Below are 10281 nucleotides of genomic sequence, written 5' to 3' on the forward strand. Positions count from 1 at the left end.
TATGATACCAAATTATGTCAAATTGCAAAATTCTGCATTTCATGCCTGTAGTGCTGTATATCTCTGAGCAATTAAAACAACCAAATCACAAGTACGGGTACTTTTGTAAACTCGCACAAAGTGACTACCAATGCAGCATCACTTTACTAAACTTGTTCTAATGATACTAAAAACTTTCATCGGCTGGGGATGATGAATAATTAAATGACTGAGCTTCAACCAACCTTGAAATTGTAGAGGGCAAGCTTTCGTCCTCTCCTGAGGACTTTCTCAAGCCTTATGCAGAGTTGTCTTGCTGCCGTTGCCTTTCTTTATTAATCACTGGACCATATATTGGTGAAAGGGTATAGCCCGAGTCTCTGTTGAGAGCTGGATTGACCCTTCTGATCCAAAGTGCTTCCTTTATTTTTCTTTTTAACCAGTTGCTTTCAAAGTCAATGATACGTGCGTCATCCCATTCAATGTTGTGTCCTGTGTTGTAAGAGTGCTCAGCTATCGCCGAGTGTGATGGATTGTCGGCGATAGCTGAGCACTCTTACAACACAGGACACAACATTGAATGGGATGAGGCACGTATCATTGACTTTGAAAGCAACTGGTTAAAAAGAAAAATAAAGGAAGCACTTTGGATCAGAAGGGTCAATCCAGCTCTCAACAGAGACTCGGGCTATACCCTTTCACCAATATATGGTCCAGTGATTAATAAAGAAAGGCAACGGCAGCAAGACAACTCTGCATAAGGCTTGAGAAAGTCCTCAGGAGAGGAGGAAAGCTTGCCTTCTACAATTTCAAGGTTGGTTGAAGCTCAGTCATTTAATTATTGTTCTAATGATGCTGACTAGCAGAGCCAAGAGTCTAGTGCACACTAAAGTTACACATTTATGATAGTGAGTATCGAGTACTAGCAGTACATTGCAAAAGTTGGGACCACAAAATTTTCTTTGTTTTTGTGTTGTTGTTGTTGTTTGTTTGTTTGTTGTTGTTCTTCTCTGCAAAAGACCAGGGAAGGGGTTCCAGCTTTTAGACATGCTTCATACATTGAAATTAATTTCAGCAACGGCATGTTTCCATGGATTTATGGGTGAACGTAACATTGACCCTTGTCGGTCTTGGTTCACAATTCACTTTACATTTATAAATTAATAACTGTTGATCATCTATCACAAGACTCGAACAATCCTGGAGAACATTGTACATTATGTATGGAGGGCTGTTTAGCCCTTTTTACACAAGTACTGTGTTTCTTAACCCCAGACTTTCTCTGACCCAGGACTATTGTTAGTCCCGTACCAATTTTTTCAGCTTTTTACACTCGCTAATTAGTCCCGTACTATCTCTTGTCCGGGGCTAAGGAGAAAACTGACCTTTTTACACTTGTATTTCTTAGCCCCGGACTTTCCAAACCACATGAATATTCATGATTACACTGTGTACTGTACACGTACACGCACGCACCGGCAGCACTTGATTACCTCGTTTCTGATTGGTCAGTGAGGGTCGGACTTTGTCTCCGTCGCTTAGCCCAGGATTATTTTTCGTTCTGTTTACACTCACTTGCTTGGCACCGAAATTGCGGTGCTAACCCTGCTATTTTGCAGGGCCAGATAGTACCGGACTATCGGTGGGGCTAGCCCACTTTGGCAAAAACGAGTGTAAACAGATAGTGGGCTAAGGATAGTCCCGTACCAACGGTGGGGCTAAGGCCCCCCCTTAGCCCCACCGTTGGTACGGGACTAAGCAAAAATTTACAAGTGTAAAAAGCCCTTTTGTTTCTTCTGTTTTTTTAAGTTTACTCCTTTCTTTCTGGACACTGTTTGGCAATGAGACAACACAACTTGATGCATCGTCATAAAAAAAGGAATCATTAGTATACTTCAATCTATTCAATTCATTTTCTCTGCATTGCAAAGTATCGTTTCTAAATTCAATGTCAAATTAGACACCATCTGGATCTGGTCAAGACAAAACAGATTCTACTCGAGTCTATATTTAATTCATCTAGATTTTCTACTTCTAGATCTAGAAACTAATATTGTATCATCTTTATTTTTGTCAATTTGCCAAACAGGAAACGGACTGGAGAAAATGAATTTGAACCCAATGTAAATAGCAATATTTCAATATTTGAATGTATTTAAAGTAAAGGAGTGTTGCCCTCCTCCATAGGACCAGCGTGGTACGGTCGTCCCCTGTTCACACACGGGAACACTCCGGGGTAGGGTGAGCACACACACTCGATGAGTCACAAAAATAACTTCACACTTTACCTGCTGAGCCACAGGCTCGAGAATTGCCTCGATGGTTTTTGTGTGGAACACAGGCATGGCAGTCACCAGGAATGCACCAAACGGGAAGAAATATTCCGAGGATTTTTACAAATGTGACTGCAAACACGGTAGCAAAAACGTTCACGAAAATCAGAAGCAGACAGTCCACTTATTTTGTATCTCCTCCACCTCACCACACGGACAAGAAACAGCCAAGCGCTGATGGTGAAGTTATGCACTGTTAATCACTACACATACACACACGACACACAAAGTCATGCTCCGTCCAGCATGCAGCGCAGCCGCGGTCGAGCTACATACGATATACGCACGTCAGTGTGTGTAACGGTGCACGCCTAGCTAGATAGATGCGGGCGGGGAGGATGCAATACAGTAAACGCAGTAATACTGACCCCGCACCGCAGTGCCCACATTCCAAAACCCCACCCTCCTATTGCACCCAATACTAGTAGACCATTGCTAGTCTTTTTCACAGACTCATTTTTCTTCTGGCCTACCTACATCCATCCTGGCCGTCATTGATTTCTTTCCATTCTTTCAATTTTCACTTCAGTTTTAATATTTCTAGGTGAATACATATGCTATATTACTGTTATGATGCATGGTTGCACTTAAACCCTGTAGACACTGCATAGATGAGCGCAAATTAGAAGTTACACTTGATAAAACGGGGGATTATTTAAAGGGTGCAATTAGATCATTTCTGTCACCTTACGGTCCCTGCAATGAATAGTCATTGTGGACTATGCCTATCACTGACAAGATACATATCAAAATTGATCAGTCAAAAGTTGACAAGGGGTTTACGAGTGTTACATGTGAATGGTTTGTTAAAAAAAAGTAATAATAATAATGATAATAGATTAATAAATTGAAATTGAATTGAAATTGTTGAAAACCAAACTGTCTTCTTCCTTCTGTCCTATTCCCTTCCCAAAGCCCGTAGATAACATGCGCATTTAAAATTTTAATATGCACTTTATAGAAATTATAGGACTTGGATCTATTAACATCAGTTGAAATCTAGAATGATGCTTTTTCAGAAATATATAAAAATGAAAAGCAAAATTATAGCTCAAAGTGAAAAATCCATCAGCTTTTTCTTCCTCTCTGTATACCTGCGGAATTTTCTCTCACCTCCAGAACATGATTTAGATGATTATGTTGTAGTATGATTCTTACAATGCAACGTGTTGTCAGTTCTATAATTTGCAGATACTTTTAATCATATTATGTTGAATAGCTTACAAAGGAGAACGTATAATCGCTTGCCAACAAGTTTGAAAATGTAGAAAGATGTACAGATAGCAGATCACAGTCTATTTACAGAATCTTGGGAGTCTGCCGATCCTAACTAACTGATATCTGAAAGTGTTTTGTTTGTTATTTCACAAGTCTGCCGTATAACTCTACACTGCTATGGACCATAGCATCCATGTTATTTAGAAAAGAAGGAACTATGAATTTATGCAAAAAGACCATAAAACGATAGCTGGGTTTATCGACAAACCTCCAAATTCAACCCAAATGACTTCATTGATTGACTTGCAAAAAAAAAAAAAAAAAAAAAAAAAAAAAAAACCTTACTTGAATGAAATCTATACTAAAATATCTTTATTAGAAAGTATAACTTTGAGTTACTCAACACATATAAGGAGAGCTTTCTAGATTCATTCTTTTTTTTTCTCCCCTGAATGAGGAATAACCAGGACCATGTGTCATATCACACTCCTCACGGATTGATTCTTCTCGAATGCCATCTATGTGCCCTGATATAACACCGTAATATCAGATCATTTTCCGGGTTTGTATCATTGACAGTAAAGGGAAATTGCCGTCCGCAAATGGAAAAACAACTCATCATTTATTTTATCCTGTCTGAATAGATGATATAAACTATACATTTGTCATAATTATACCGCAAAGCAACTCGCCTTATACGATGAAATAAACGGAGTTATCAACACGAAACTTGTCATATTTACACAGAGAACTTCGATAAAGCATTATACAGATGAATTGCCAGCAGCTTTGAATATGATCTGAAAATCATGGAGTGTTCTTTGAACAATATGACTGGAAAAACAGAAAATCAGTCTTTTTGTCTTCCTTCATATCCCATATGACATGATACAAAATTAACATTTACAATGTCAATCATTTTGATGATTTCTTTAACATTATATGAAGCGTGAAATTTAACGTAAGGCTTAGTACGTTTACATATAGCCTACATTTCACTTATCACATCATACTCTGTATGGGGTGTATTGTTCTTTATATGCCTTCTTCTAGAACCTGCTGGTGAGAATGACATTTATTCTGACTGTAGCGGCCTAAATGAATCAAGTAAATTAATAGAATCGCGTTTATTTTCATTGCAAGATTGATGATTGGCATAATCTCAACTCTTTGGGTCATGCATTTTAAAGCATTTCACCAACATTTTGTAAACAGTTCGTTTTTCTCAAATAGTTCTTTTTTAGAGATAATTCCTATCCATAAGAAGGGGTGATCCATTCGGCGTTTAGACAAATACCTAGATCGCCCGACCTAACCGCCTTCGTGGACACTGTTGAAAGTACCGGAGCGTTAGTGATTAATAGACTGTAAAATCTATTTAGTATCAATGGCTTGATTACCAACGAGCAGTTTGGTTCTACCCCTCTTCCAGAACATACTTGACGGAACTATAAGTTAATCCATCAGGGGCCGGCGGATCCAGGTATTCCGTAAAGAGGGGTGACTTTACAGCCTCCCCCTTTTTTCTTTTTTCTTTTTTTTTTTGGTATTTTTATTTCTTTTGTTTTAGCAAAAAAAAAAAATAATAATAAATATAAAGGGGGACGCACGCCCGGTGCGCTCCCTTCTGGATCCGCCACTGCATGTCCATGCTGTAAAATATAAGAACAGGTGATTTTTTTTTCGTGGAGGAGGAATGCTTTCACTCGACAGTAATCCTTCAACGGAATTCCTTGCCACGCTCAAAAACAAAATAATAAAATTCAGCTTCTAGTAGTGTACAGGCGTCATACCTTTCACGATGTAATAATAATTCTAATATTTGTGAACAATGTGTTAAATTAGCTATGATGACTGCATCATTGAATTTACCTCACTCGCATCACTGGAGACACCACGCAAACTGAGGCAATTGATCTGTTTGTTCTATATACAAAATGTAAAATGACCTGGTCCGTATTGAGAGCTCATCCAGAGCCGAGGGTACTTTTAATGAATAGGCCCTATCTAGTAACGCCAATATTTTCTTGTCTGATAAAGAAGTATAGGCCTAATCCCACAATAAAAACAAACAAACAAAAAAACAATGTCTACGACTTAATTGCGGCTTTCATTATGTAAAGGGGAAAGTTATTTCTCCTGCTTTCTGAAATTATGTAAGGCAAGTGCTTTGTCATTATGCTAGAAAATGAAAATAATTTCTTCCCTTCATACATCGATGTCCTTGCTCGATCTTCTCCTGCAATGGCGGCACGGAAACTTTGAAAACTCATGACTTACAGATGGATTGTTTGATTGTCGATTGTCTTGGTATGTTAGATGTTTTAGCTGCATTAACTCAATCCACATGAACTAGAAAAAAAAATGCTGGATTACAGAGGAATGTTCGTTACTTAGCTTCTTTTCGCTTTCAGATTAACGAATCTTATTTCATTATCGGATTAACGATCCTTTGGAACAACGCCACAAGTGCTTGAAACAACTGATTTTTAGATTAACGATTAACGAACACTTTTAGTTGTATTGATTATTTGTGCGTTTCGGAATTACGAATCTTCGGGATAACGAACCTTATTGCAGTCCTGACAAAGGTACATCATGCGGTATTAAATACTGAATACGATTTATTATGTTTCAAAGATTGCACAGTCTGCATGCGCTGTAGCGCCATCTTGAGACGGAACCATTAAAGCCTCGTCGCCCACGATAATGTACTTACAATGAGATCAGTCACTTTGCTGATCGTGATGATTCCAAAATTTAATATTCATGACGCCATCTTGCGGTGAGACTTGTGCTCAACGTTAATAGTCTCGGGTAAGCAAAGAGGGAGAGAGAAAGGGGACAATGCATTAACAAATGTCTACAATGTGTATGAAATCACACAGAATTATCACCTTATGAGACTTAAAAAAGAAAGTGACAGGGAAGAGTTCATACATTGTTTATACCATACTGTTGGGAGCTGTTAGTCATGACGTAAAATAATAATTTTTGTCCTTTTTTTTTTTTTTTTTTTGCTTTTCTAGTTGTAAGACAATATTCGCTTGGATGAGCGTGCCTGCACAAATTATGTGATGTAAAATCAGGGGATCAGTTTTATTCATCTAACCTTGCAAGGATTAACATTAGAAGCAACCGTGTCGTTCTAGGCCTACGTGAATTGAAAACCACCCAAATAAGTGGAAGCCTATAGAATAACGTTTTGCAGCGAGTTATGAACAGGTTGAAATCCGTGAAGAGATGTTTTGAATTTTAAATGAGCTTCTTGGTTTTCCACAATGATACATTATATTATTTGTTTTGCAATTCTTTTATTCTTAAATGCTTCTCCGGACATGATTTTGGGTTTATCATTGGGGTTTGTTGCAGTTATTTTTCATTACATTTTCGACTTCTCCCTTTTTACCCCCCCCCCCCCCCTCGTTTCGCGTTTTGTATCGTGTGCGACAGCGGTGGTGTGTGAGTGCCTGATCATTCATTGATTTGCATTATACCTAATGTTGCCTACCGGTATCTTTTTTTCACTGTAACCCCCCCCCCCCCCCCCATGTTGTATCCACAGGCCACAGACAGAAACTGATCGTAGGCCAACTAGGGCATGGGCGAGAAATAAAAGTAAAATCACATTAGAGAAGGAATATACACGATATAAAATGGAATACACGAAATAAATCAATTTCATTTATTTAGCAACCGTTTTGTTTTGTTTTGCTTTCTTTTCTTTTCCGGTCGCCCTATACCATCAATGTTTTAAAGGGACTGTACAGTACTGGTTGAGGGGGAATTCATGTTTTTTACATTCCTAAGTGAGATAATGAGAAACCTCTTATGAAATATGAAAGAGCATGTAATTTTAAGAAGGATTCAACGTTGATTTGATGAAAATTGGTTTTCAAATGGCTGAGATATCCAAAAAAGTGATAATAATAAAAGACTACAGGCCACATCTTTTATTAGGATCTCTATGTTTCACCTTGTTTTTGGATATCTCAGCCATTTCAAAACTGATTTTCATCAAATAACCTTTTATACCCCTTACAATATTGCATGCTCTTTGACATCTCATATCGGTGGTTTCTGAATATCTCGCAAAACGTTAAAAACTAAATCCTCACCTCGACCAGAACTGTACACACCCGTTAATCTCATCCAAACTTCTGTATTGTTGTAAAGACATCATGAAAGTGAAAGAGATGATAGAATATGTTGAGGGCCTAACCTAGTATTCCTTCCACAGCCGCTCAGATTTAATGTTGAACACATGCATCTGATACTGGTATAGCCTTGGTCAGAACAAACAAACAACACTCGTACTAATTCGCTCTGATCACGTAAAATGACACGGATAATTCGCATCCCAATCTGAAATCCTATCTTGTTTTTGGTCTTGTTCGTATTTTGTCATGTTTATGTGTGTGTGTGTGTGTGTGTGTGTGTGTGTGTGTGTGTGTGTGTGTGTGTGTGTGTGAGTGTGTGTGTGTGTGTGTGTGTGTGTGTGTGTGTGTGTGGGTGTGTGAGTGTGCGCGCGCGTTTAGTTCTTGTGTGAGATAACATTTTGTTTGTTTGTTTTGCTCCTAAACATTCAGCTATATACCAAGAGCGCCAACGGGTCGGCTATACATGTCGACTGAACTTCCAGGGTTGGACGCGTCCGGGGTTGTGATGGAATGTCTTGTCCTGTATCAGGGAATGTTATTTTGGAATATCCGATGTAATATGCCAGGAAATGTCTCGGGTTGGAGAATGTTTTGCACAGATCGGAGAATGTCCTGGATATCAATTCACAAGGGGATCAGGGGCAGATCCAGAAATTCCGTGGGGAAAGGGGAGGTGCCTTTGCAAAATTAAAGGGGGCGCATGCATCCCCATTTTTTTCTCTTTATTTCTTTTGTTTTAACCAAAAATAAAGAGTGGGCACGCGCCCGTTGTGCCCCTCTCTGGATCCGCCAGTGGGAGTTGCTCTCCAATATGGCTTGTTATGCACCTTGGTCCAAATGCGTCGAGCAGGATCTGTTTTTAGGCATATAGGGCCTATAACGTCCGCTATTTTTCCCCTTTCATTTGCCATTTGTAGCCTATAGGGGTAAAAAGAAAAAAAAAAACAATCACGAAATATACGATTCCGATATTAGGAAGGTATAAGAGCACTAACATAAGTGTTGTGGATTTAGTTACATAAAAGGACACGACATTCAGATTCAGTTATTCATTTTTCTTAATTCAGACAAAATAAAGGATCGGGATACATTACCACATCAAAAGTAGACGAAATTGTTACCACGGCAAGACTTTAGATTCTTATCACATTATGTCTTGAAAGAGAAATGAGAAATGGGAGGAATTTGCGATGAAAAACTCGAAAGGGCGGCAAACTCATGAATAATAACATGTTAGAATATAGCGAGGTGTCAATTACTGCTGTTACAAGTTTTATACTTCGCAAACATGAAAATAGTGAACATACCGTGATCACGGCTCTTCAGTGGATACTATAATGCCTGTTGATAAACATAAACAATTTTAATGACAATCATAAGCAAAAACAGATAAACGCCATTTTCATTTTTTTTTCGAGTGAAGTGTTCATCAAATATTCAATAACTCTGCACCCGTTGATAAGAAATATTTTGAAGATGCATGAACATTATAGGGCCTATACGTCTGTACCACATACATTAAAATATATCTTTATCATCTAGTGATTTTCAGGAGATAAAATCTCAATATCTCAAATTGATAAAAAGGATATCCATGTTTTTGTATAAAAAGTTCTTTGAATACAGGCCCACATGCCTAATGGCATGGTGTATATATGTATGTGTCTGGTGGTCTATTGGTTTGTTACGATACAATATAGGCTAATTTAGCCTGGCATTGTTGAATTTCACTCAGGGATTAACACTAATACCGGTATGCCTATATACTACACAAGTAGGCCTGATGATAATGGTCAATAGAGACCCTTAATGAATGAGTAAATAATATTATTTACAATCATATGACTATGCATAGGATCTCGCCTTGGTCTCCTGCCAATTGCCGTACTCGCACACGGACGACTTACTGTATCCAGCATTGCTGTTATCAAAATAATCTTTCCCTGCCTACTCTCTGTTTTATTTCATTTCACGTCTGTTTTGTTTAGATTATTATTTTCACCGTCATTTCAACAGCCAGAAATAGCAGATGAATTTAACACCGGCTTTGTTATTTTTATTACTCTAGTTCTACTTTCACTAATTCAGCATCAATTCCTTAGAAAGACGTTAACGGTCCCCCAAAGATTCATCGAGATCCATTTTCCCGCCTTTTTCAAGCCATGTATGAAGCCACGTGTGGGAGGCGGGGCCGACCAGCTGACGAGCCACGCGCCCATCACGTCACTCCATTCAACCGGGCAGCTCGCCGCTCCGTCACCCAGGTACCCCGTCACAACAATCCGTCTCGGCTAGTCTCTGGGAAAGACCGCACATTCATAATCACCGACAGGCAACCACGAATTCCTGACATTGCTAGCGAAATTTGCTGTTTTCTTTTAGATGTATTAATAATACTTAGAAATATTCTGTAAATGTAATGGCGCAACACCATTGAATGACCATTATATCCTGGTCAAAAACTACACTCGTTAACCCGTCATAAGAGCAAGACCTTTTCGTTTCGACAATCAGAATTGTGCAGGATATGGTCTGTGTGCTGTATATTAGTAGCGAAACATGATATCGAAATGAAATAAGCAAAGAGAGAG

At 38.6% G+C, this 10281-nt stretch overlaps 1 protein-coding gene across 1 annotated transcript in view; it reads right to left on the reverse strand.

The window, feature by feature from the left end:
- The window catches only part of LOC140226527 (vinculin-like), an 86198-nt gene extending 83743 nt beyond the window's left edge, over nt 1-2455 (reverse strand). The window contains exon 1 of the mRNA XM_072306977.1: nt 2268-2455. Within this exon, the coding sequence (XP_072163078.1) occupies nt 2268-2324 (57 nt within the window). The 5' untranslated portion in view covers nt 2325-2455. The remainder of the gene's footprint in view (nt 1-2267) is intronic.
- Nucleotides 2456-10281: the final 7826 nt, after the last annotated feature.

Source organism: Diadema setosum, chromosome 3 (assembly GCF_964275005.1).
Source record: "Diadema setosum chromosome 3, eeDiaSeto1, whole genome shotgun sequence".
NCBI classification, from domain to species: Eukaryota; Metazoa; Echinodermata; class Echinoidea; order Diadematoida; family Diadematidae; genus Diadema; species Diadema setosum.